This window comes from Aplidium turbinatum, chromosome 3, assembly GCF_918807975.1.
Source record: "Aplidium turbinatum chromosome 3, kaAplTurb1.1, whole genome shotgun sequence".
In the NCBI taxonomy this organism is placed as follows: domain Eukaryota; kingdom Metazoa; phylum Chordata; class Ascidiacea; order Aplousobranchia; family Polyclinidae; genus Aplidium; species Aplidium turbinatum.
In genome coordinates this window covers 38890133-38918105 of record NC_137474.1, presented here as the reverse complement: position 1 = coordinate 38918105, position 27973 = coordinate 38890133, and the positions used below count along the sequence as shown (strand labels likewise).

At 39.2% G+C, this 27973-nt stretch overlaps 1 protein-coding gene across 1 annotated transcript in view; it reads right to left on the bottom strand.

Annotated features, from left to right (window-relative positions):
• The window catches only part of LOC145766791 (major facilitator superfamily domain-containing protein 12-like), a 32322-nt gene extending 6308 nt beyond the window's left edge, over positions 1–26014 (bottom strand). Inside the window, 7 exon segments of the mRNA XM_082578496.1 lie at positions 2500–2547; positions 19194–19261; positions 21097–21205; positions 22421–22547; positions 23093–23306; positions 24107–24254; positions 25910–26014. Coding sequence (XP_082434622.1) covers positions 2500–2547; positions 19194–19261; positions 21097–21205; positions 22421–22547; positions 23093–23306; positions 24107–24254; positions 25910–26014 — 819 coding nt within the window.
• Positions 26015–27973: the final 1959 nt, after the last annotated feature.

Here is a 27973-nt window from a genome sequence, read left to right as displayed (position 1 = left end):
TCATTGATAATGTGAGCTGTTTGACGTTTAGCCTAATGGCAATGGATCACTTGTGGCTCAATTTATCGCTAAAAAAAAAATGTAAGATCCTGGCTGTTAAACGACCGATCAGCTAAGGATACTAGATCTAAACTTGTAAAGATGTAGATTCCTCTCGGCAGGCTGTTTGGAATGTATTCATAGAAAAATAAACAATTTTGTACCTCTCGTCCAATTTTGATGTTGATAATTCATGTTATGGTAGAATAAAGATTAGTAGGCTATTTTGCAAGTTGTGTATTATTTATCATTTTGGCAAATCTGACAGTATCCCCCGTGCTTTTTTTACGAATACAGCACTGTGAATACGTAAGTCGTATATACGGTGACCGTTTACGCAATGTATGTTACAGAATACAGAGCATCGATTTTTCAACGCTGGAGAAAAACGAATTGAAACAGATGGTGTCAGCATTTGCATCGAAATCAAAAAATCTGGTCGTTAATAAATGAGCCGGGGAAAAACGTCACGTAAGACTTTCCGCTCATAACTCAGGCATGAAATGGCACATTTCTTGCAAAGTCATCATCGTCAAAGCTTATTGAAATCTTGTAGTTTGCTTAAGAAAATAGAACCTTGTCAAACTAACGCTCAAAGTGGAACGATAGTCACTGCTTGAACTTAGTTTAGTAAGACAAATGAATCATTGGACTAATCAGAAGTTACAGGAACAGCGCTTCAACCAATCACAAGTTGTAGGGAAAACATTTCTGATATAAAGTAAATTAAGTCAACGTTTCGTCGTCGACAGCTTGGGGTGGAGGGTTAAGGCAGTGGTAGTCGTTTCGATGACTTGTATACGATTCCCATCCTAACCATAACTCTTATTTCTTCTGTAATTACCAAACAAAGTTCAAAGCACGGATCAACTCTCTGGCTGAATGCTAGAAGGGTCACAATTGGACGGTAGTCACTTAAACATGTTTTGATTAGTTGGCTGTGCCATCGGGTCTCACAGGAAAATGTCATGTTTAAGCAGCCACCAAACGGAAAACTAGGAAAAACCGACAAACCCTAGTGCAGTTTGAAGACGCTACACAAATAGGCTACAGGCTGTAGTGGAAAAAAAAGTGGGAAAAAAGTGGAAAAAAAATTGCAATCGGGCCACTCTTGGTAACTGGGACATCACCAGATTAAAACTGGACTACTACTAATAATGCTACAAAAATTGCTGAATGCCAAGCAAAAATCCAAGCAATGCGAACTACATCAAATACAGTTATTACTCTCTAAAACCTCTACAGCCTGTTTCACACTAAAAGGGAGATCATCAGGTCCAGAAAAATATGCAAAAGCAATAAATTGTTAATACCTGAAAATACATTAGATGAAGATTTTTTAAAAGAAATTTTTTTAAAAGAAAATTTCAAAAGACCTTTTCAGGTATTAGCAATTTATTGCTTTTGCATATTTTTCAGGACCTTCTGATGATCACCCTTTTAATATGAAATAGGCTTTAGAGGTTTTAGCGAGTAGTAGCTATATTTGATGATATGATTATTTTGCTATGTCTTGACAGCTGTGACGATTCAGAGGAATCAAAAAATGACAAAGTTGTAGTTTAAATCGTTTGGGAATTTTATAACATTAGTTTTATGAGATCAAAATATCTATATCAAAATATATTATACTGTTTAATGTTTGACTAAAATACTGAACAAATCAAATCATCCACAAACAGGAGCGACTGATCCACAAGGTACCGAAGTCTACCTCTCGCTCTCCATTTTGCTACAAAGAATCCTGATCTTCATCTTAAAACATCAAAGTCGATGTTCAATGTTACTTCCGATGCTGCTATAATATTTTATGATACTATTTTGTAATATCAACTGCAGTGAACCACGCAATTCCCCTCGATCACTGAGCATGACTTGGAAACACAATCCAAACAGCTGACAACGAAATTCTTTTGTCTTCTGCTGAGTTGCACTTTTGCAGAAACAAGTGCCATGGACTTCCTATCAAGAAGTCCATGCAAGTGCATTTGTAGAAATTGTGCAAGCCAACATCTAAACGGTATTTGTGTTGAGGTCATGTACTCGTAATCCTTGTGACTACAAAAATAAACAGAAAACCATTACAATCCCCCAACAGAGGCATGTGATGAGTAGGCTACAAAGAACTGGAATTTCTGACAATTCATTTCCGATGCTTGACTTGGTTGTCAGAACATGTTGTTTGGCGGAAAATACGAAATTTGCCTCTAGCTAAAATCTCCACACCGGATAATTACAATGTGATGAAACAAGTACGTTTCGTAACAGACTGTTTTAAATAACAACGTTTAAACTAGCACACAGTCTCAGCAAAGAGGTGACAAGATGATTCAAATTCGTGTGTTTACGAAGTTAGGCGAAATGTCGCTGTGATTCAACAGCCAAGAGGTGGCTATTTATAAAAAAAGTAGACATTTCAAAGGACAAGGCAAGGCAACAAGTCTGTAATAAGAAACTCACCTGTGAAAGATTGACGCAAAGTCTTGTGAACATGTATAAGAATGCAATCTGAATAAAAACACAAATGATCATGAACTAAGTGATGTCTTTGACGCAGTTAACTCTATCATAAATATAATCATTTGGTTTTCAGGTCGTGTTACTAGCAACAAATATCACAGACAGCAAAATCGATTTTATCAATGTAAAAATGAAGGATTTTGCTGTCAGGGATGTTATCTCACAGCCCAAACACTTTTTCACGCATATTTTAAATCCTCAAGGTATCAGCTGCGGTTCTACAAATACATACAAGCCAAGAAACTGTCGTTTTAGAAATGGAGTCATAAAAACGTAAAACGGATTGAACCAGAAAATGCGAGCGAAAACTAATTAAATCAAACTCCAATTTGCTGCTTACAAAGGGCTTCTGAAACTTTTTTGTTCTGCGACCCCATTTTGAAAAATATATTTCTATGCGACCCCATTATGGGGACATCCACGTTAATGACATTAAAACGGGGTTAGTTCTTTTGTCTCAATTTGTTTCGGTTCTTTTTGGCTTTTTATCTATTGTTTTCTTTGTGCTTCCATTGTTACCACATGAATCTACGAAACCTAACCACTGATCCATAGTCATTAATCTTGTAACTGCTTTAAACTTTAGTCTAGGACAGGGATGTCCAACCTGCGGCCCACCTGAGATTTTTGTGCGGCCCGCTAGTCATTTTCACTCCAAGTAGTATTTTGAACCTCATGGAGAAAAAGAAATAAAATGTGAACTTTATAGAAAATGAAGAATGGTTGAATGATTTTTCTTTCTTGATTGACATCACAGAAGTGCTAGCTGAGCTCAATTTGCATTTACAAGAGAAAGGTCAGTTGTGTAGTTCAGTGTTCGAGGGAATAAGTAGCTTTACCAGGAAATTAAAACTTTTCATAGCACAATTGAAAGCTGGCGAAGTTGTACATTTTCGTAGTCTATCTGAAAAAGCTCAAGACAGGTCTGTAAACTATGAAAAGCAATTTACAGTCAGATTTTCTGGCTTTAAAAAGATTGAAATTGAATTAAAATTATTCAGTGACCCATTTTCATTTCAATGTGATAAAGCGCCACCCGAATTCTAACTTGAACTGCGAAGTCGAGAAAGTGTGAAAACTTTACACAGAGAACACACTCTTCCTTTAATTTATAAAGAATTACATTCACATAATGAATTTATTAAACTAGTTAATTTGTCCAGAAAATTATTGTTTATGTGGGGCAGCACATATTGTTGCGAGCAGTTATTTTTATCCATGAAAAACATCAAAACTGCAGAAAGAAATAGACTGACCGACAAACACTTAGCAAACATCCTAAGAATCAAGACAACGTCCTTTAATGCAAATGTTGATGACCTCTTAGCCGGAAAACAATGTCAAAAATCTCATTGACTTTGTATTGTAGAAATAAATTTTTGTTTCTTTCTATGTGTGTGTTATTTGTTCCTATTTTCAAAGATGAAATTAATGGTTTTTAATTGTTTCTTTATGTACCTATTTTTCGTGAAATTTAATTGGTCCTGCGGCTCATTGATTTATTTCAAGTGACAATGCGGCCCACTATAATAAAAGGTTGGACATCCCTGGTCTAGGACTCTAGGTTCCTTCAGAAACTTGTTGCCAAAGACTACTCTGAAATCATAATTCATAGTGCGAGCGGTAAGGTTACTTTTGGTCAGCACGTCACAGCAATGATACCGTAACAATGCATCAATTGTTACGATTGGTTATATTTTATCGTTTGACATTTCATACCGACGGTTGCGGTCAATTGACATCATGGCAAGACTACAACCCACCGGCACTAGACTAAATTAAACTATTTCATTACGACCCCAAAATTTCATTACGCGACCCCATTTGGGGGAGGGGGGGTGCAGAAAATTTAATAATCAATTAAAAAGAAGAAAAAGATTAAACAGATATGAACAATGATACTACGACATATACGATATGCTATAAAATAGAGATTAAAACAGCTATTTTCATCAATTGTGAATGTTTAAAAAATAAATTTTGCTTGAATACAAATTGCTAAGCATGCAAAGTAAACTTGAAATCTGGTTTAAAACCCTGTATACAGTGTCCATGACCAATTGGATATTTTTATGTTTGCAGGCTGATATGGTAATTGATTGAAATTATAATGAAGACTAAAAAAGGTAAAGGTGAGTCCCATACTTGAATCCAAGCATCGGGGAATGAGAAGATAAGGTTCTCACAGGGATATCTAAAGAAGGGGATACGAAAGCTTTTATTACGTCTGACAATAAAAGGGCTTTTGTTTATCGTAAATAATCTGTGTTTATCGTAAAATGATAATTGGCACCGATAGTAGTTTAATAAATCTTGTTATGATAACTTGCATTGCGCTATTAGCATCAGACCTGGGTATTCACAGCATGCTCATGGTTGCTTGTTAATGCAACTACCCATATACTTGCTTTACGTCTAATCTACTGCAAAGGCTTTGTTAAGAAAAACAGTTTACTGGTAACTTTTCAACTGTCTTTGTAAACAAGTATTCTTTAAATATGCTCTACGTAACATTTGCTAACTGTCTTCTGTAGCTCATTGTACCAGCTGCACTACAAAACTTTCTACGATTTTAAAAAGAACCACATGTTTAAAGCACTACAAAATACCGCCCTGGTAGTGTCATGAGAATAAGGTAATCGCTGCGAGCCTTCATATCCCCTTCTCTAGATATCCCTGGGTTCTCATAATACTAAGCCTTCGGCACTAACGAGAGTAGTTCCTTTCTCTTTGGCCGCCTTTACTTCAGCAACTACGCTCACCCGATTTATTACACCCTGGGTAGAGGTGAGCAGTGTTTTGTCAACAACCAGCATAAGCCGGGAGTCGAACCAGATGATCGCATGATTGGAAAACGAGCGCCTTACCGCGCCATCCCACCGCACTAATGAAGACTAAAAACTATAAAACAGCTATTCAAGGTTTCAGATTGTTTCAACTGACGTCATTTGGTTCAACGTTGGTAGCTGAGTCAGCTCCAACAAACATTGCTGTTAAATTGTACTTGAAGTTGTATGAAAGAAAATAACGGAGTCTGATCGATGGATAGCCTAATTTCAACCATAATAATAACAAAAAATTAGTCCCCCCCCCCCCCCCCCGAGATAAGTTAAGTCCGCCGTGGGACTAAGATCAGCTGTTTAGAAGCATATCAAACAATTTGATACGGAAACATACAATTTCAACAATTCCTCACAAAATTTTCGGGGGGGCCTTTGCCCCCCCCATAAATCCGCGCCTGCCCATACTACTAGCACCATCAGCATCCTCATCCCTACGTCCATTCTCGCAATCTTCTATAGATCTCGACTTTTTCGTCATGTATGACAAAATAGAATTAGCTTTCCGTTTGCCAACACAAATAAGTGCGAAAACAGTTTGAAACAAAACACTAATTTTGCAAACAGTAAATTTGGACGTTTTTCCTACTTACAAAACATTCAAATTTAGTTCGTATTTTCAACTAAAGTCCAAGACGCTGTCTCTGCTCAAATGTCGTATACAGTTTTACAGGTTCGTGTGATTCGGCATTGACGTAGGGTCGTAGGCTACGGTACATCGGGGTGTCCGACGTTTTTTCGTAAACAGTTTTTGGTAAAGCAATTGTTCGTAAAGCAATTCTTCGGGCATGCAATTGAACGTAATACTAATTGTTCGTAAACAAATGTTCATAAAAGTTAGGCTACAGCTTTAAAAAAAAAAAAACAGTTACAATTGTTTACGAACAATCAATTAGGGTACGGTAGCCTATATGCTAGAGATGTGCTAATTGTGCTTAAAGACGTGCTGTAGGCTACCTGTAGAGTGTAGACGAGCAGACAGAGTGTAGACTGTAGAGTCCCTGATTCAGAATGGCATTACAGTTTGTGAGCAGCGAAAAAGGAAAGTCAAAACTTTTGTATAGTGGCCAGCTTTATTACAAAGATTATAGCGCACTTAACGCACAAGGGCAAGAAACTAGCCTACTTAATGGAAATGTGAGCATTTTAATAAGAAATGTCCTGCACGAGTAACAACTGCTATGGCAGCCATTGTACAATCCAGAGGTGAGCACAATCATGCTGGAGATGCTGGTCATGTCGAAGCAGCAAAGGTTATGGAAAGTATTCGTTGTGCAGCAAAAGACAGTCGTGATGCCCCAAGTTACCTCGTCTCAGCAAAAACTATTGGACTCAGTCAAGCCACGGCAGCAAAACTGCCAAGCGTGCAGAGCATGAAAAGGGCAGTCACCCAAGTGCGATTGAAGGAAAATGCAGGCCCGGCAATCCCGCATTCTCTCCGTGACATTGTGCTTCCAGTAGAGTACAAGCAAACGTTTGCTGGTGTAACATTCTTGGCCTATGATTCTGGGCCTGGAGATAACCGTATGGTCCTCTTTGCCACTAAAAGAAATCTGCAGCTCCTTGCCCGTTCAAAGCACTGGTATGCTGACGGCACCTTCAAGACAGTGCCTTCACTGTTTGAACAGCTTTACACAATACACGGACTGAAGGAAAACACTTCAGTGCCTCTGGTGTATGCCCTGCTGGGGGACAAAAGGAGAGGGACATACTGTACATTCATCTACTGCAAAAGATCAAGGAGTTGTTACCTGCTGTTGCTGTTCCAGAGACAATCATGACTGACTTTGAGATGGCCATGGTTAATGCAGTAAGCAGAGAGTACCCACTTTCAACTCACCGTGGCTGTTTCTTCCATTTGTGTCAGTGCATTTGGAGAAAGACGCAATCAAGTGGCCTGAAGGAGCAGTACGAGACAAGTGCAGTTTGCTCTGAGGCTGCGCATGTCGTCTCTGGCCTTTGTGCCTATTGATGAAGTCAGCCGGGCCTTTGACATTCTCATTGATGGGAATGTAGGCTATTACCAGATGTTATACTCAGCCAGTAATTGATTACTTTGAAGACACTTGGGTTGTGCGCCCAGATCGTCGTCAAGGCCGCCGTCCTCCAATGTTTGCAATTCAAATGTGGAACTGCTATGATGGCGTCCTCAGTGGCCTTCCCAAAACTAATAATAGCATTGAAGGATGGCACAGAGGGTTCATGTTCCAGGTATCTGCAAATCATCCAGATATTTGGAAGTTCATATCTGCAATCAAGCGAGAGCAAAACCTAAATGAAGTTCGCATTGAACAGTATGTCAGTGGCCAGGCAGGACCCCCTCCAAAGAAGAAGTACAAGGACAGTGCAGAAAGACTAACTAGAGTCGTCCGAACTTGGCGTCAAGACTTTCAAGATGATGAAATTTGTGATTACTTGCGTGGAATTGCACACAATACTTCATACTAAACTTGGCTCGTGGACAATTTGTACGAAGTTACTCAAAGTAGTATTGGTAGTGTAAGCAAAGAATTGCTAAACACAGACAAAAAAGTAGTAGCTATATTTGATGATATAGCTATTGTTGTATTGTGTAATTGTTGTATTCCAATAAATAACAAAAATTGCGTTTTTTCATTGTGCTTATTTCTTTGTGTCGTCGTAACTTGGTTATTCAGGAAAATTTGCATTAAACACCTTCATCGGAAATTGCAAGACAAACCTTGCTGTTGCGAAAAATTGTTCACGAACAATTCACCTATTACCTGTTTACGAACAATTCACCTATACCAGTGGTTCTCAAACTGGGGTCCGCGGTCCTTTTAGGGTCCGCGAGACAATTTTCTAGGACCGCGAAGCACCTTCCAAAAAAATTAACACGATCCCGAAAAAAACATTTTTGTGGAAAGTAAAAATTTTCAGGCAACTTATTTTCCAAACCAAACTTAAAAGATATATTTTAGTAAGCTGGCTTGGCAACCCTCCACACAGTTTTTTAAGCCTGGCCTTTCGTTTGATTGTGATAGCCTTTGTTTCGTTTCTATCGCCTTTGTAACATCAAGGAGTGCATAGTGGTGACGTACTCTTACGACACTCGTGCTTACCAGATCAAGAACAGAATTACGAAATAGATTTCACTAAAAAAGGAGGTAGGCGAAGTTGATAAAGGCTGGTTATTTTTACTGATTCAAGTTTTGAATTGAATGCTTTTCCGAACTTTTAGCTTTTTTAACCTTAGTCAAATTAGCTTAAAGGAATAGTAAAAGAAAAACTTGACTTGGCGATTTTCCACGTTCTTTGTGTTTAACATGCTACCATAAAACGATTTTCAATAAAATTTTGCCCCATTGCGGTCTGACCACCATTGTGCGCGTGCTTTTGTCAGAGCTTTCAAAGCGAGATTGGGCCTGAGCAACGAAGCGTGCGACTGTACAGTCTACGTAACAAAAGACTAGCAATCAACCGATCACGCAATAATTGTTACTGCGGGCGATTTGACTGTAGGCTATGTACTGTATGTACATCAAAACAGCACATTTCAACATCAAAACAGCAGACAGTTTGCTCAAAACATCAGATGTGGTAACGTGGCTTTTGTTGTTGCTGTCTTTTATTACGTATTCTCGAGCAGTGTTTGCACGTTTTGGTCATTTTGAAAAACATGAAAATAAATGAAACACTGGACTTTGGGCCTTGCCAGCGCCATTGAAAACATTTTTTTTTCGGTAATTGTTTTTGAAAAGTATTCTTGAATGTTCAGTTTATTCATTTTAATGCTTAATTCCGGTTTGAAATTTTCATTTAGTATGCCTTTAAAATTAAGAACTTTTTAACTTCCAATGATCCAATGATTCCTATGTTCAATTTGATATCACTGTGATACATTCTGGAGAAGAAAAGCGCAGTGCGTGCTATGCTGTAAAGTTTTAGCAAGTTCTGCTCTAAAACCTAGCAAGCTAAAAAGACATTTTGTAACACATCATCCAGATTTTCAAAACAAAGGTGAAGATTTTTTTAAACGGCAAGTTGATAGTTTAGTTAGGTCAAGATTTCATAGCACTGGTGATCAATGGAAGGAAAACACTGCAGGGTTAAGGGTCTCCTACAAAGTTGCAAGAAAAATAGCTATCGCTAAGAAGCCTCACACCATCGGAGAGCAACTGATCTTGCCTTGTTGCCAAGTTATTGTATCAAAAGTTTTGGGAGAATCTAAAGTTCAAAAGCTGAAGCAAGTTGTTACGGCCAATCTCTGTACAAATCAAACGTCATATAAAACCGTTCAAGTCTACTGAATATTACGTCATGGAAGTTGCTAGAAAATGTGCCAAAATTGCACCATCGTTCATAGACTTGTGTCAAACTTGTTTAGACCTGTTTGGACCTGTTTGGGCCTGTTTAAACAGGAAATATTACATCAGCTTAAACACCTGTTGGAATGACTTCATAATTGTCTTTCATTTATTGCGTCACAGTTACTGCATACGTGAATTTGAGATATTGCTATCTATTCTGGTCATTCGTAAAATGATTGTTTGAAAGTTGGCCGCACTTTTAACTGTTGGCTTAGTGCTTGCTAGCTGGACAAAGGTTCCGTCTTTTATCCAAGTAATCTGTTGTGTAGTGACAGTTTAAGTGGTGTAGGCGTTGCACCCCCTCGTTTTCGGTAGCCTCGGGCTAATTTTACAGGAATACACTGTTTGAAAAGAAGTTCAAGTGTGTGTTTCTTCGGTCATTATATACAGACGAACGGATTAGGGAACTTTATGTTAAAATTTTCCCAAGAAGAGATTATGGTTTACCGCTGTGACCATAAAAAATAAAAGACGATTCTCTGGCTAGTGTTTGTACGGAAGCACAGGCAGCATAAAAAATAAAAGACGAAGTTGGTTAGTTGGTAGGCTAAGAAGCACTTAGAAGCAAAGAAATAATAAAAGAAGATCTTATTGGTTGGTAGTCTAAAGAAGTAAAGAAAAGTAAAGACATTTCTTCTCAGTTTGGTACAGAAGAAAAATAACTTTGACATTTATTGGCAAGAAAGAAGATTAAAGGCAATCCATCTGTGCTTGAAGATTCAAGTGGAAGAATCCAAGCAAGTTTTGTGGACGTTTGGACTTCACAGACTCGTACAGCTACGGTATCGTGCATTTAAATTCTTTTTTGTATTTTTTACGGTCTTTGCAGTTAAGTTTTTTATAACTACTGTAATTTGTGTGTTTGTGTAACTTAATTTTTTAATTGTTAAATTTAGCCCTAACATTTAATATGTCTACACTCGGTGGCGACAGGGACTCGACCGCCGTCGACTCGACTGAGTTTAAGCCTGATGATGTTCTTTGCGGTCGGGCAGGCCATTCTGGGGAGGGACCCATTAACGATGAGGCTAAGTCAGTTCGAGAGGCCCGGCATCTTAGACGGGATATTTTGACTCAAATTGGGAAACTTTCTGTAGCCCTAGGTTCTTTGAGTGATAAGCAGGAACTGTTAATTTTTCGATCTAACTTATCTACTTTAGAAGAGGAATTACGGCATTTCCATGCTCTTTTGAGTAAAATTGTTAACTCTGCAATCTTGGCAGAACTTCGTGATAGGGTAGATCCCGAATTTAACTCGTTAAAAAATAACTTCGAACAAAAAGAAAGTGAGTTGTCAGATAGGTTGGATGCTGACATACATCCTGAGGATAGCGCCTCAAATGTAAGCACTAGGATGTCTGAGAGCTCGTCACGGATAGTTGCACAAATTAACCTACAGTTAAGACGAGAGGAGCTCCAGATCCAAGCTGAGGCCGAAGCAAGAGCTGCTGAGGCCATCGCAAGAGCTGAAGCCATACGAGCTGAGGCTGCCGCACGAGCAGAGGCTGCCGCAAGAGCTGAGGCCATACGAGCTGAGGCTGCCGCGAGAGCTGAGGCCGACGCGAGAGCTGCTGAGGCCGAAGCGAGAGCTGCTGAGGCCGCCGCGAGAGCCGAAGCTAGAGCTGCTGAGTTCGCACTCAAAGACGCTCAGTTGAGGGCCGAACAACGTAAAGAGGTAGTTTTAGCTGAATATCGTTCTGAGTTGGGCTCCCGGCGTAGCTCTAGGAAGGGCTCTTCTAGGCATTCCAGAAGTGAACATCAATCACAGTTTAATTTACCTAACCTTTTCCACACGCCTGTTCAATCCGTAAGTGGACCTGTACAATCCACATGTTTTCCAGCTGTTTCAGGAGGTCTCGGGGCCGCGGCTAAGGATCTTCCGAAGGCTGTAGAGCCAAGGTCTGCAAATTACAACCGAACTCCTCCCCCAGAGCGTACAGGTCACGGGGCCGCCATTAGCAGTAATGCTTTGCCCCCTTCACAGTTTTCAGCGCCGCTAGTTTTTGATCGCCCAGCTACACGTAATTTGGGTGGTTGTGAGAGGCGTATCGTGTCTCCTGATTTTAACGTATGTGAGGATCGTGATCGGGCTGTGCATGTGACTGAACCCACTCAGCCCATTAAGGGATATAGCTTGTCTTCTCCCGCTAAATCGAGTTCTCAACAGCAGGATTGCTTTTTTGAATACCAAAATAGTAGGACGTTTTTCGATAAGGCGGCCTTGATTGGTTACGATGGTAATAATATGCCATTTGTCTTCTTTAAAAATCGTGTTATGGCCTTGATGGCAGCTTCGCCCTTTAAGGGAACTCGTTTGACTTTGTTGCAAGCAGCTTGTGTTAGAACAGCTGCACAAACGATTGCTAATTTGGTTTCTGACACTCCTGGCTTGTCAGAGGAAGACAGGATAGAAATGTCGTTAGCTCGCTTGTCCCAACGTTTTGGGGTTCGTGGAGGTCTTTTCGCAGAACCAGAAATTAGAAAGTATCGCTATGGTAGCAAATTGACTTCTATCTCTTCCAGTGATTTGAAAGAGTTTAAAGATGAATTGTCGCAGTGTTTGCTTTACGCGAAAGCTTATGGTCAGCGTGATAAATTAGAAGGACGTTTTGTTTTGGATTTGGCTAAGCGACTCCCGTTTGACGCTAAGCAGCGTTATCTTGACTTTTTAGGTGATCAGTATGGTAGCACTGAGGAACCTACCTTTCAGAGTTTGTTTGATTTTGTAGTACGGGAGGAAACGCGCAAGTCGACTGATTTTAGCATTATGCTAATGGGCGATTCTGGTGAGTCGCAGCATTTTAAAAAGTTTGGCAAAGGAAAATTGCCTTCATGTCCGGTTAGGCAGACGTCGGTAAAACCCCATGATAATGTGATTTCAGGGAGTTCGCAGTACTCGACTGCTGTTGGCGCACCGCGCGGCGGTGTGGCCAGACGTAGTGACATACCGGCATGTTTTTGTTGTTCGTCACGTGGTCAAGTTGAATATCATTTTTTGTCTAATTGTAAAGAATTTTTGCGCTTGACACCTAAAGATCGGAGAGATGTCATTGTGAAAGCTGGCAAATGCTTGAATTGTTTGCGCCAGCATATGGTTAGAGACTGTAATCATGCAAATAACTGTCGTAAGTGTGGACCTACCAACGATAGGAAACACTATTTTCTTCTGCATGATTTTTATGTGACGTCACGTGATTCTCTGGATTCGGTCGGTAAAGATGATGCTGGTGCCAGAGTTCCTGTCCGTAATGTTAAGATTGGAAATGTTAAAGCAGCCTTTAACCGCGTTACTGCTGCTCGTGTTTTGAATCCAATGACTGGCAAATCGAAGTTGGTGTATTGTCAGCATGATCCTGGTTCGCAGTTGACCTTTGTTTCGAGTGACATGGTGTGCGAACTTGGTCTTAAACCGTATGATAAAGCGTCGTTTAAAATAGATACTCTGGCTGGTCAGAAACCTACTTGTGCTGACCTTGTTAAACTCAACATCCAGTCGTTAGAGACTGATGAACTGTTTTGTGATATAACCTCGGTGGTTAACCCAGCTTGGGCTGACGATGTTAAAACTTTACCTCATAAACAAGATTTAAGTGGTTTCCGTCATTTTCATGACGTGAATATGTTTCATTTGAATGATTGTAGTACTGTAGATGTACTGATTGGCAACGACAACGCTTATTTGATGTGTGCAAAAGAAGAGCGTGTTGGTGACAATCGTAGTGAACCACATGCTTTGCTCACTCCTCTCGGTTGGTTGGCTTGTGGTGGTAAGTCACCCTTAGATGAAAACGTTGCTAATGTGTGCAGAGTGCAGACGTCTTCAGAGTTGGATGTCATCTCTGGCTTTCAGCATAAAATTGAGTCTCGTGATATGGAAATAGCAGACCTGAATAAAGTCATTCAGGATTTGACTTTGCAAAATGAAACCTGTGAATTGTCTCGCAATGACATTTTGGCTAGAGAACTTGTCGAACCGAATATTGAGTTGAAAGATGGTCGATTTGAGATACCTGTTCCGTTGAAGGAAGATATTGATTTACCTAACAATTTTGTGTTGGCGTCAGATAGAGCTGCTGCTTTAAGGAAGAAGGCTTTAAAACAATCTGAATTTCGAGGAACTTGTGTAAATGATGTAATGTCTTCTTGCCCTGACTTGTCCGACTTGTTAAACCCTCTGGCAGATGTCTTGGCTAGATTTCGGCTTGAAAGATTTGGTTTCATGGCTGATGTGACCAAATACTTTTTTCACATTTTGGACTCTTCAATTCGTAAGCCCAATTTTATTGAACTGCTTACGTACACAGGCAGTGCCGTTCGGATCGTGAACGAACGCCCTTTGGTACCTTTGAGTGACGACCCTAGGGATTTTACTGTCATCACCCCTGCCTCACTTTTGACCCCATACTTAGACCCATACTGTGCTGTTGGGCAACCACCTGATCGTGACCAATTAAGAAGGGATTATCGGTTCAATTTGTCACTTTCTCAGCAGTTTTGGAATAAATGGATCGATTTTTACTTGCCAGGTCTTCAGGGCCGGAAAAAATGGCTAAAAATGGCCGAGAATTTGGAGCCTGGTCAACTTGTAGTGGTAGGTTCTCTCCAAGACATTGGTAAACGTGGGAAGTATCAACTTGGGAGGGTGCATGAGGTAGTTCCACAAATTAGGAAAGGGAAGCCTGTGGTTCGTAGAGCCAAAGTTGCCGTCTGCAACTATGATGAGAGTACGGGGAAAGTGAAAGTAGACTACGTGTTGAGGGATATTTCGTGCCTCGCCCCCGTAAAGAACACCTAAGTGTTAGGGTTTGAGCCTGGTTTTGTCTGCGGTGGCCGACCCTTGTCTGAGCCCGGAACAGTCGGTTATTAGCGCAACCATTGTATATAGCGTCATTTAGCGTGTACCTATGGTACCAATTTCATGTATCGTCGTGTTTATTCTTATTGCTGTTCATTCTTTGCATGCCCTTTGTATTTGCGTATTAACTTAAACGTGAGTGATTCAAAAAATTTGTGTATCGTGTGTTTTATTCATTGGCTCACGATTGTCCTTCAATTCTTTTTTAGTTATGCCATGTTAGACTGTCATAACTAGGGGCCGCTATGTTACGGCCAATCTCTGTACAAATCAAACGTCATATAAAACCGTTCAAGTCTACTGAATATTACGTCATGGAAGTTGCTAGAAAATGTGCCAAAATTGCACCATCGTTCATAGACTTGTGTCAAACTTGTTTAGACCTGTTTGGACCTGTTTGGGCCTGTTTAAACAGGAAATATTACATCAGCTTAAACACCTGTTGGAATGACTTCATAATTGTCTTTCATTTATTGCGTCACAGTTACTGCATACGTGAATTTGAGATATTGCTATCTATTCTGGTCATTCGTAAAATGATTGTTTGAAAGTTGGCCGCACTTTTAACTGTTGGCTTAGTGCTTGCTAGCTGGACAAAGGTTCCGTCTTTTATCCAAGTAATCTGTTGTGTAGTGACAGTTTAAGTGGTGTAGGCGTTGCACCCCCTCGTTTTCGGTAGCCTCGGGCTAATTTTACAGGAATACACTGTTTGAAAAGAAGTTCAAGTGTGTGTTTCTTCGGTCATTATATACAGACGAACGGATTAGGGAACTTTATGTTAAAATTTTCCCAAGAAGAGATTATGGTTTACCGCTGTGACCACAAGTGTCTCTGTCAAACGACACTGTGAGTAGGAGCTATCGGAAAACATTTTGTCGCAGGTGGTGTCAAAGATACAGAAGTCAATGTCACATTGATACCTAGCTCAAAACAGGTTGGATGTAAGGCATTATAAGTTATCAAGATCATATTGAATCAAACGGAACCTAACATAAAACTGATAACACCCAAGCAGTACACCCATTTTATTGACGTGTGCATTTTTAATTGCATGGTTGTAACCAGTGGCGGCTCGTCATAAGGGACTGCGGGACTGCAGCCCCCCCAACATTTTTGTGCATATGTGAGTTATATTTCATATAGATAGTTTTGCCATGTTTTTTTAATTTATTTCGCTTGAAGAATTAAAAAACTCTTAATATTAATTTTTTTTTGTAATAAAAAAAAATTGTGTTACAAAATTTAATTGGCAATTCTGGGTCTGCAAATTCTGCAGGTCCGGTGTTGCTTGGTCTTTTTTTTATGACGTAGGTTTTTCAGAAAAAAAGCTTTCTAGCGTCACTGAACAAGCGCTGTAGGGACTGCAAATAGAACAGACCCTGGTCAGGGATTCCAACTTTGGTTCTCGTAAATCTTTACGGAAAGCGTGTGGAAGCTATCGGTGATTACTTTACTTGATCGTAGTTTTACTTTGCTTGATCTGTGTTTTGAGAAGTCACTGAGACAGACTAGTTTTGATGTGAAGAAAAGCCAATTACTGTAATTATTGGTGCTCTTCACATTTCGTCCTTTTGGGATGATGACGTCACGATACGTCACATAGGTTGAAATGGACTATTATAAAAGAGGAAGTACGGGGTGGAAATGCACTGAAAAACACCTGAAGGAAATTGTCTTCCATTTATTCATTTGTTGTTCAATTTCAACAACTTTGCTATCGTTGGAAAGCACAAGCATAGATCTAACCAACTAAGTTAATACCAAGTCCCAAAATAGTACTAGCTACATCTGGTGACCACCTGAAGTTGACCAAATTCAAACCATTATCAAAAGTTTATTTTAAATGATAAAAACATTAAACGACAGCCAATTAAAAGAACATGTTACTGTGTTACTAAGCCTAACTCAGTGCATTTATAACTCAGTCCGCTACAGGTTTATAATTATTTATATTAGGCATGGGCTCTATCCAAGGGGGGGTGAGGGGGGTGATCACCCCCCCACTAATTGGAGTGGGGGGGTGATCAATGCAAAATCACCCCCCCCACTCAATTGGCTTTGAAAAGGTTTTATGATATTTTACTGATCAAATTTTGAAAAAAATATTTTCGTTGTTAGCACATTTTGAATTTTTTATCAATATGATTATATATTTCATTTCAATATGATTTTTTGGTTTGGCAACCCTGAACTACGAGCCAGGCGTTTACACTGTGTTTTAACTTAGTTTGCTTGGTAGCCACTTTAAAGGCATACTAAATGAAAATTTCAAACGGGAATTAAGCATTAAAATGAGTAAACTGAACATTCAAGAATACATTTCAAAAAAAATTACCGAAAAAAATTTGTTTTTAATGGCGCTGGTAAGGCCCAAAGTCCAATGTTTCATTTATTTTCATTTTTTTCAAAATGACCAAAAAGTGCAAACACTGCTCGAGAATACGTCACTAAAGATAGCAATAACAAAAACCACGTTACCACATCTGATGTTTTGAGCAAACTGTCTGATGTTTTGATGTTGAAATGTGTTGTTTTGATGTACATACATAGGCTACATACATAGCCTACAGTCAAATCGCCCGCAGTAACAATTATTGCGAGATTAGCTGATTGCTATAGTCTTTAGTGACGTAACTGTACAGTGTGACCTTTTTCGCACTTAGCCAGAGAGTTAATCTTTGTTTTGAATTTTATTTGGTAATTACAGAAGAAAAAAGAGCAATAGCAGTGGTGGGAATTGAACGCGCGTGAATGAAATGACTACTTTCTAACCCTAACCTCTAAAAAGCCAACTAGCTGCCAACTTAGTCGGCAGCAGTGGCCGAGTGGTTAACGCGTTGGGCTCGCAGTCGAGAGCCTGCATGTTCGACTCCACCCCCTCCGCACTTGCTGTTGTTTCTCTGGGGAAGAAACTTCACTATAAGTATAATTGCCTCTACCCAGTGATCGATTTCGAGTAATGGGTAGTAACAAACTTAAGTCATAAGTAGAGTAGACAACCGGAAACAAACATTGCCGTCAGCTGCAGCGTGGGTCAGGTGTACGTCGGAAGGCGTACACCGATGCATGGCGCTCAAGTCCGCTTTGTCGCAATGCAGGATAAAAATATGAAAACCAAATAAACAAACAAACAGCTGATAGAAAGTCCAGCACTTGATTTGCTTTGTATCATCTTCTTTTCGCCATTTTTCACGTCACGGAAAACGTAGTTTATGATTGGTTCGAGTTTTCATTTGCAGTGCCAAAATTATTTCTTGTTAAGTGATTACCAGTTTGCTTACCCAAAAATTCCCTTTTCGAAACATACTTTGTGTAACGAGTTGGAAACCCTATGCTACCATCAGAAAGAAGCTGATGCTTCAATGGGGGGTCTGGGGGGCGCAGCCCCCCAGAAGTTGAAATGACTATGACGATTTTAGCCCACTGTCCAAAAATCACCCCCCCGAATTCTAAAAGTGGATAGAGCCCCTGATATTAGGTTAGCCTACTGGTTGATGCAGCCTCCCCATGTTTTGAGACCACGAGCCGCCACTGGTTGTAACAAATAAATTATTATTTACCATTTTTACGCTAATTTGCCAAGTTTTGGAGGACTGTGAGTCGTTGAAAAAAATCGCAAGGGAACCGTTCAACAAATTTTTTGAAAAAGTTTGAGAACCACTGACCTATACGAAGAATTGATGTATATGAAGAATTGCTTTACGAAGAATTGCTTTACGAAGAATTGATTTTACGAACAATTGTTTACGAACAATTGCTTTACGAACAGCTGTTTACGAACAATTCACCTATAACCGTACATCGGTATGTCCACCAGACATTTGACCACGAGAGTACGGGAGCATCTGAGCTTTAGGGAGTTAAAAAAAAGTGCCATCAAAGACCATACTATGGAGTGTTTATTTTGCACTGGTCGAAAATTCTCTCCTGACTCATTTAAAGTTTTACGCAAAAGCAAATCCCAATTTGACACCAAAATTCACTGTTATGAAAGGAAGCACTACTAATCAAACGCTACAACCCAAATTTAAACAAACAATTATTTGCTGGAGGCGCGTCCATTCTCTTCAACATTTACTTGATGTAGCCTATCACGTTCCCTGTGGTGCAAATTTTTTTGTAGTTATTTATGTAGTCGCCTTTTCCTAATGTAATTTTACCTTCAAGAAGTCGAAATTTATTGCATTTTTATAAATATTTTCAAATTTCTGATGAGGGTTTAAGTTAAACCGAGAACGTTCGACTGTTAAAACTATTTGTAAATATGTAAAATATATTGTTATAATGCTCAGCCCTGTTGTGTCTTATTCATATCTAACCCGTAAGCAAAAGGTATAAATGGAGAACACACAAAAAATTCATTTTTGGTGGTGGGTTTGGGGGGGCTTGATCTCCCTTAGCCCCATGCTGGGTGCGCTACTGGGAGTCACTGCAGAACATGCAATGATTTTTGTTGTCGATTAAATCAACGGGGATTATTTGTTAGCGGTTGTTGTGACACGATTTATGGCATTAGTTTGCACACCGAGTTTCATTTCTCTCTTTTCTAACACGAAACCAGCTATTGTTTGCTCAGAAAAGTAGTAGAACCGAAAGGTTTCAACTCACCACGTAAAAGCTGGGCTGTTTGAACCAGCCGTACCAGTGAAGCTGCCTGCCATTCGATGGTTCTGCATCTGCACCACACACATAGTTTTGCTTTCGTTAAGTTTGAAAGAAAAAAAATCAAAACTTAAATATATTGTTAGACGTTACCTCATGCACAATTGTGAAGGTTATTTTTTGTGCAAGTAGAATTCCTGGGTCAACAATAATCTGGTTAGACTTGGAGAACCATGTTTAACAGCCATCCGATGGTCTTGTTAAAAGAAGTGTTTTTTGTAGTATCGTGGTTGAAAATTTAAATTAATTGGAGGGAAAGACAAGGGAGCCAATAATAATCATTGTGTTCTCGTTTTAGGTATGTCTTCAAGTGTCCTGTCAACAAAAAAACAGCCGCATGCTCTTGAGCGGTGTCGAACCGGCACACTTTCGAGTGTCAACTATTTAACCAGGTCCTTACCACTTGGCTATATTGCCGACTAAAAACAATTCCTGCATTTGAACATTTGCACTGAGAAACCAGGGACTACTGTGCACTAACAAAATCACAATTATATACAATTGTGGCAAAGACAGGCACAAATTTCCTGTGTGGTCTGATGTGGTCTGTTCCTGGGCACCACATGCATAGGAGGAGGAGGAAGAGGCCATTTCCCATTGGTGCATGATTGAGCTGAAAAGCCCGACGCCCGTACGGAGACGTTGAGGCGCACCCACGCCTGTCTTGGTAGTGTTAGGTCGATGGGGCGTGTGTCGGCGTCGTGGACGAACGAATAGAGTCTGGTGGCGCTTGAATTCCATTCAGAACTCCATTTATGGTCCGCCCAAGTAGCCGCAGAGATGTTTTGTACATCAGCTTCGTTGATAAGAAGTTGAGCGGCTTGCACGAATGGGTGTCTTGATTTCAGTCGACGGGGGTGATCCTTTGGGAGAGCAGAGATCTTGTGGTGGAAAAGATGGTTAGGCTCCAGCGCCCGTCGATTGAGGGACAGAGTGGCTTCTTTGCGACGAAGCTCAGCTGGTTGGATCTCAGCGAGAATTGGGAGATTGTCCAATAGTGTGGGACGCAGGCATCCGGTCACTGTGCGCAGGGCGCTGTTTATGGCAGTGTCGATGTTGTGGCAGTGAGCACTGCGGCACCAAACAGGTGCACAGTACTCTGTTGAAGAGTAGACAAGGGCTAAGGGTGCTATTCGCAAAGTGTCAGCCCTTGCCCCCCAGCTAGAGCCTGCCAGGCGCTTGAGTAGCGCAGTGCGTGATGTGAGTTTCTTGGGCAGTGACACCAAATGGTGGCGGTATGTGAGCGATCTGTCCAGTGTTACCCCAAGATATTTTGGTTCGGGGCAGAAGAACAGAGATTTTCCGTTGTTCTGAACGTGTAGCTCACGATCAGCTTCCCGATTGTGGAGGTGGAAAGCTGCTGCCACAGTATGCCGCTACAGTATGCTGCCACAGTATGCTGCCAAAGTAAGCTGCTGCCAATTCTTGGCTGAAACAGCAGCTTCACCTGTTGCATGATATTCACAGCTGTCACTGAAAATCATCTGGAGCAAAGCTATGACATGGTAATGTAAAAACAGATTTTCAGGTGCTCTTAAGCAGGAGGGAACCAAGACGACGGTGTGAACGGAAAAGACAGTTTGATAAATGTACGTTAAATGACAGTTTGATACTCTGATTTAAAAATTTTTGGTAGAAGCAAAATTTACCTAAGGAAACTCTTATGAGTCATGGAGTCGAACTTCAAAACCACTTGTCTAATATAGAAACCTTATATATTATCAAGAAAATATAAATGTGATACCAAAAAGCACATCAAACAAACCAACAAGTAAATTAATACACAAACCAAATGCAATACACCACATTCACGCAAATTATTTTTTATAGTCGACTATTCACATCTTACCACTTTCAGCATTGACTTCAAGCGCTGGTGATTGAGGCTTCTCTTTCAAAAATACATGAAATATTATTGAAAATAATACGCCAATTCCAACCACAGTGAGGACAAGTATCTGAAAACAAGTAAAGTAGAAAACAATAGGCCTATGTTTAGAGCATGTACAAAATAATGAGAACATTTTAGACCAGGGGTGGGGAACCTTTTTAGTATTGCGGGCCACATAAAATGAGAAATAACACAGGCGGGCCACTAAAAGTTTCGAAATTTTATTTATAGATAAAAATGCAGCGAAGTAGACAATGATTTATTTCACTTTCACAGCTAGTGGGATGGCTGAAAGTTTTTATTTTTGGTGAGTCGTGTGATGTCTGCTGACACGAAAGATGTTGCAACTCTTAACTGCATCTCCACGTTTTTATCAGTCAGTCTGGAGCGAAGCCGACTTTTTGTTAGATTCAAATTTGGAAAAAAAACTGCTCGCAACGGTAGGTGCTTCCAAACAGAGACACATATTTCAAAGCATGTTTCCGCATGACTGGAAAATCATCAACATTTATGTAGCGTTGATAAAAGTTGAGCAGTGAAATTTTTTGGTACATTGCTATCAACGTAGGCTACCTTCACTCTGGAGCTCTACTATTTCATGTTGGAAGTTACTAGGAATATCAGTTGCAACTACATTAAAAGGAGAGGCAAAAATATCTAACTCCATTTCTTTACTTGTTCTGTCCAAAAATCTTGCATTAAATGTCTCCATAAGATTGACACATTCACCTACATGGGCATATTTGGCTGTTGTAGAAGGCTTTTGCTCTTGCAAGGTAGGGAAATGTGTGGTGTTATTGTTTTCAAGTTGTACTTTCCACAGATGTAGTTTAGCTTCAAATGATTTCACTTTTTCAAACAAGGAGTTCAAAAGCTGACTCGGTCCCTGCAACTTGACGTTGAGCTCTGAGAGGTGCTTGCTAATGTCAACCATAAGCGCTAGGTCACACAACCATTGGCTATCAGTGAGTTCAACGACATGGTTTCCCTGATTATTCATAGAAGGCCATTCGCAATATACCGAGAATGCAGAGCCTACTCTTTTTTGAGCTGTTGTTTAAATATATCAATACATTTTGGGAAAAGAAATTTTGACGCGGGCCACATAGAACAGTCACGCGGGCCGCATTTGGCCCGCGGACCGCAGGTTCCCCACCCCTGTTTTAGACTGTTCTTAAATCTGTTTAGTTATAAAATAAAATTAAAATTTTTGAATGAGACCAAATGCTTTATACATTTATTGAATGTCCAAGCTGCAAGAAAAAAATTATGATAAATGTACTCTGAAAGAAGTTGCGTCCATGGGTGAAAGGCTGTCGTTCTTTGCTGAGGGCATGGAACCATCTGAATCCAACACCAACCAAGCAAGAGAATATACCACAACGGAGCTAGCCACAGTGAATCCATATCTACCAAAATTTTTAAAACATCTTGCAAGCAATGAAGGCTCTGGGCACATATATCGCCACTTAATCAAAAATAACATTGAAACCAATAGCAGTAGGCTACGATATGTTAAGACATGTTGATGTTGTACAATTGCACCTGGTTCAGGATATAGAGCAGGCTATAGATATTGCAGAGTTTCTAAACATGTTGGACAATATTTACTGCAGACAACACACATACAGAAAAAAGTTCATAAGCTTGTATCAACATAAATTATTCCAGCTTTCAAAGCTGATTGCTTTTATTTGTTATATGCAGAAGGTAGCCTGTTCAAATAGCCCATTCAGTTGTCTCCAAAATCCATGAACCCTTGCATAATATATCGTTCTCCATAATACCGCAGTAGCACAATAAAGGTCAAGAAAGGTAAGCTACTTTATTAACGATTTTTTTTTATATACTGTAGCTGTGTGACTTTTATGTTTAGGATATTTAGTATTGTTTAGCGTATAATACTGAAACAAGTGTAACTTGTGATATAAACTACAAAATTTAGTAGACCAACCTGTAGGAATTCAAGTCAACATTGTCTTTTTCAACATTATTGACTAAGTCAGGTATGAGTGCAAGATGGTTGATTTGTGTGGATGCCCATCCAAATTGAAATATTACCACAAGAGGAGCAAAATAAATAAATTGTGCATATTCTGCTGTTTGGAAATCGCACCCAATGCACCTCATGAACAGCAAAGGAAATGTTAGAGTCACACAAATAGTTCCTACAAAGTAAGAATATAACATGCATCAACTATACAGTTCAATAAACCAGTAGTGTCAAAGTGTTTTTTGTCATATCCAAGCATACACAATTTAGTAGTTAAACTGAAGATTTAGGTTAAGCAGTCGGGAAGGCATGAATGCCAATTTTCATTTCAACCTTCAAGCACTCCTGTGAGTGTCTTGCCAAAAATACAGCCGCATGCTCTTGAGTGGTGTCAAATTGGAGCGCTTTGGAACCAAGGTTCTCACCACTCGGCCTTGCACGCCGACATGAATTTAGATGTCATCCCACAACTCATAACAATGATGGTTTCACAATTTTGAAACACAAACATCCCGACATTGTCACTATCAGCACATAGAATTATGATGCCATCAAAACTAGAATATATACGTGTTGACGTGTTGTGCGCCTACATCAAAATCAGTTGTTTACTTTCACTTAAAACTTTAACAGCGTGTTTTACCTAAATAGGAACATTAGAAGGAACTTATTCAACTAGAAATTCAAATGTGTTGTGTGCCTATATTTTCAAAAAGAGAGATTACAAAATCAAAATACACACTGTTGACACATTTATAATCTTTCAACATTTCAGCAATTCCGTTTGTTTTAAACACACAGTCAGAAACAAAAGTGTTTATTTATGAATGGGGCTCTGATGTATAGTTACAGCAATTTAAAAGCAATCATTGACAGAGGGAAAAAAGTCTACTTACAAGTCTTACTTTGATAGATTTGCTCAAGATTTTAAAGCTACAGAATAATAAGCTAATTAAGAGATTCAAGAATTCTTACCAACTAAATGCCATGATTTTCGCCGGCCATATTTGCACACAATAATAGATCTATCAGACTCATAACCAACAAAAGGGGTAGCTATACCGTCAGCGATTTGTCCAATAAGCAGAAGATATCCCGCCATACTACTGCTGAATTGTAATACCTGAAACAACAGTAATTATTTTTATTATATCTGATTAATGGTGTACCGGTACTCCACGGTAATACAACTGAAAAAGCACTCAACGAAAATGTTATAATCGATTTAAAGCTAAGTAAGCTGTTGATCCAACGGCCATTTTTGTAAAAATTTCATAACAAAAAATGTATAGGCTACAATTGCAAATGGATCATTCCATGCCAAATGAGCAAATGGGTTACACCACATGTCGCAGATTTTATTGAAATTTGGCAAACTTGTAGATGTTAAAGAAATATGAAGAATGTAAAATTTTTTTTTTAAATTTAAAAATATTTTTAGAGTTTGATCATAAGAAAATTCACCATTTTTGCCTGTTCCACTTCAGTGATTTTACCCAATTTCTTAACCTATGATCATACAAAATGGCTGAAAATTGCTAGACGGACATTTTAAGACCCAGAATCCAAAAATGTAGATTAAAAAATTGACAGAGAACTGCTTGATACGATTATATAGGTTGCACGTTGCTACATGCATTTTTCGGAGGCCAAACTTTGGGGGCCTATATCAAAAATAGGTGCAAAACATAAGAACTAAAATTTACATGTTTTACACTTACACCAATACTCTTTCATGTCAAATAAAAAATAAGAATTAATTTTGATAACGAACTATGATAAATTAACAGCTAAATTTTCTGACTTGCAACTTTCGTACTTTTTCACACTCATTGTTCAAGATTTTTGTTGATGACATCACAGATTTTGTTGATGTAAGCTTTTGCATTCATTCAGGTAAAAACAATGCAAACAAAGCCTTAAAACACATTTGCAGTTGTTTTAAAGTGTACTGCTTCCAAGAGATGCAACCTATTCCGTCCCCCTAATCACTTCGTCCCCCCTTGAAAAGATCGAGAAAAAAGATAGTTTAATAAAGTCGATGTCGCTAATCAGAGTTTCCGCAAACGTTATAATATTTTATCCTTGAGTTTTTATGGGCCACCACAAAATAAGTGTGACTAACCCAAACTTTAACTCTAATCTTAATTCGATAACCCTAACCCTACCCTGAAAGTGAGGTTCGGTTTATCAACTATATGTTATTTCAAGATACTTAGCGTGGTCAACTGTTTCAGCAACTGCAGCTCTGATCAGCGACTTCGGCGCTTTTGTATTTTTTTTTCGATCGTTTCAACAGAAAAACGTTGAAATGTTTGCAGCAACTCCGATCAGCGACTTCGGTTCTGCTGTATTTTTTTTCTCGATCTGTTTAGGGGACGAAATCGGGGGATAAAGTGTTCACGGGACGGAATATGTTGCACCCCTTCCGAGGTAAAGTTTACACGTGGACGCTTAGCCTTTTTGTGAAACTTTTATCAGCATTATTTCTCGTTGGCATATAAAAGATTTTGCTATGTTAATGAATGATGTTGCAATTGCGAGTTAAGGGAAAAAAGTTTTACGAACAAACGTGAATAGAGAAAAAATTTCAAATATCAACGGAGTGTGAAAAGGTTGGCTTGTGTAAGCCGGCCTACCGGCGTGGTAATTTTGGAGGCCATTTATTGACTTCTAGCATGACATAAGGCGATGATCACCAGGAGTTTAGAGGCATGCATGGATTATAGTAGGTATGCAATCAGAACTTCTATTTACAGCACTTCAATATATTCTTACCTTTTGAAGAAAGACCAACAGATAACTGAACCACGTTGCAGCACACAGATCATTGAGAATATGACCCACACTGTAAGCTTATTTTTGTAACTTGGACAACTCCATTTTTAAATGTAGGCTATAGCTACCGGTAGCCAACGCTTTAATTTTACAATTACAAGCCGAGTGTCAATGTTACTCCTGCAAAGGAACATGTAAAATAGGTTTCAAAGACTTAAAGTATACTTTAGCTTTTCTGATGAAAACTATTGATGAAGACTATGAGCGTTTTTGCTAATGACACCAATTTAGCTATGTCCAACAAAAATCTGTCTTCTTTAGAACAAAATGTCAATACAGAATTGATCAAAATTGACAACTGGATGAAAATGAACAAGCTCTCCATTAACTACAACAAAACTGAGTACATTACCTGATACTAACTAAACAAAAGCTTAATGTAAAGATGATGTTACGATAAATGGAAATAAATTGCAAAGAAAAAGTGTATCTTGGTGTATTAATTGATGACTCCCTGAACTGGAAATTTCACATTCAAACTATTTGTAAAAAACTTGCTAGAGGCTCCTGGGCCATTCTTCAACTTAGAAATTATGTGCATAGGCTACTAACACTCTGAAAACTGTGTATTACAGTCTTATGTATTCTCATCTTCAATACTGCATATCCAGCTGGGGTGGAGCCTGTGACAATGCACTGGATCACTTATAGGCGCCGACTTTTCAAAAAACCTTGGGGGGGGGCGAGAAAGGTGATGACGTCATAACCATAACGCTATTTTATTCAATTAAAATAGTCTTTGATCAAGCTTACTGTCTTGTTTATATTGGCACCGAGGTTGCAAATCGAATTTATTAGAACCGCTGCTTGAAACGATTAGTTTTAAGCATGCAGTACGCCTAGTCGTAAAGATTTTGATATTGTTAGCTCATAATTGAAACAGTTGGAAAACAATCCGATTCATTTCCTTTTCGTGCAAGTGAATGACAACGATCAAGACAGTGAAGTTATCGAAATAAAACGCAAAAAAACATGCTCTCAAGCAGAGTGGAAAACCCGCTATCAGTTTTATTAACCTCGTTTTGCTCGTTTTGCTAATTACTTACCTTCAAAGCGTTAACAACGGCGAAGTGTTTTCTCTTCTGTTTTTTATCGAAAGTCTTTTATCGAATACCGTATATACTCGAGTATAGGTCGAGATGTTTGCAAGAGATTTTCACCTCAAATAGACAGGTTCAACTTATACACGGAGCAAGCTGTTGTCTCCAGCTGGGCAGTTTTCAAAATAAACGCATTTTTGCTACGGCAAAGTCATTGCGGATGTAGATTACGTAGTGTGAAACGGCGTCGGCCGAAGTATAAGTTTTGAATACGCTTATTTGCAGTGATTGCAACTTAATTTTCAAATTTAATGATTTTTTGTCAATTCTAAACTTTATGCATTTGTTGAGCAATATGCAAAGTTCACGAGACAAAACAGCAGAAAGAGCTGTTTTAAGAGATCAATTTTTTATTTTTGCGTGTAGGATATAATTGTTCTTATTACGTAACATTCCATAATCGTTGAAGTGGATGGCAAACCTTAGCGGCCGCATGAAACAATGATGTCAGGTTAGCTAGGTGATATTACCGGTAAGAGACGTCGTTAATGCAGGCAATATCTGCGACCAAGACCAACACTTTTTCTTTTATCGGTTTTCGATTTAATTCTCACACATTGCGAACAAAACAATGCGTTCTGTTTGAATCATAAGGGATCTCACAGTGGGAAGACCTATATTGGGCAGGATTTTTTGTAATTTCCAAATTTGTAGTTTTCATTTCAATAAAGTTGTGTTTCGTTTTTGTTCACAGTTATAGCATTGATTGAGCTTGTTCAGTGAAATGTAGGTGCAGTGGTCCAAAGGCCCGACTAGGACGGTCTAAAGGTCCCTACCCCTGGGGACCTTTGGACCAAAATACTGCAACATTTTAAGCAAAAAAAAATCACCGAATAACATCTTTTATCAAATTAATTTTAATTCCAACATTAACAACAAAGCTTTAATTTCATTTGAAACCTAA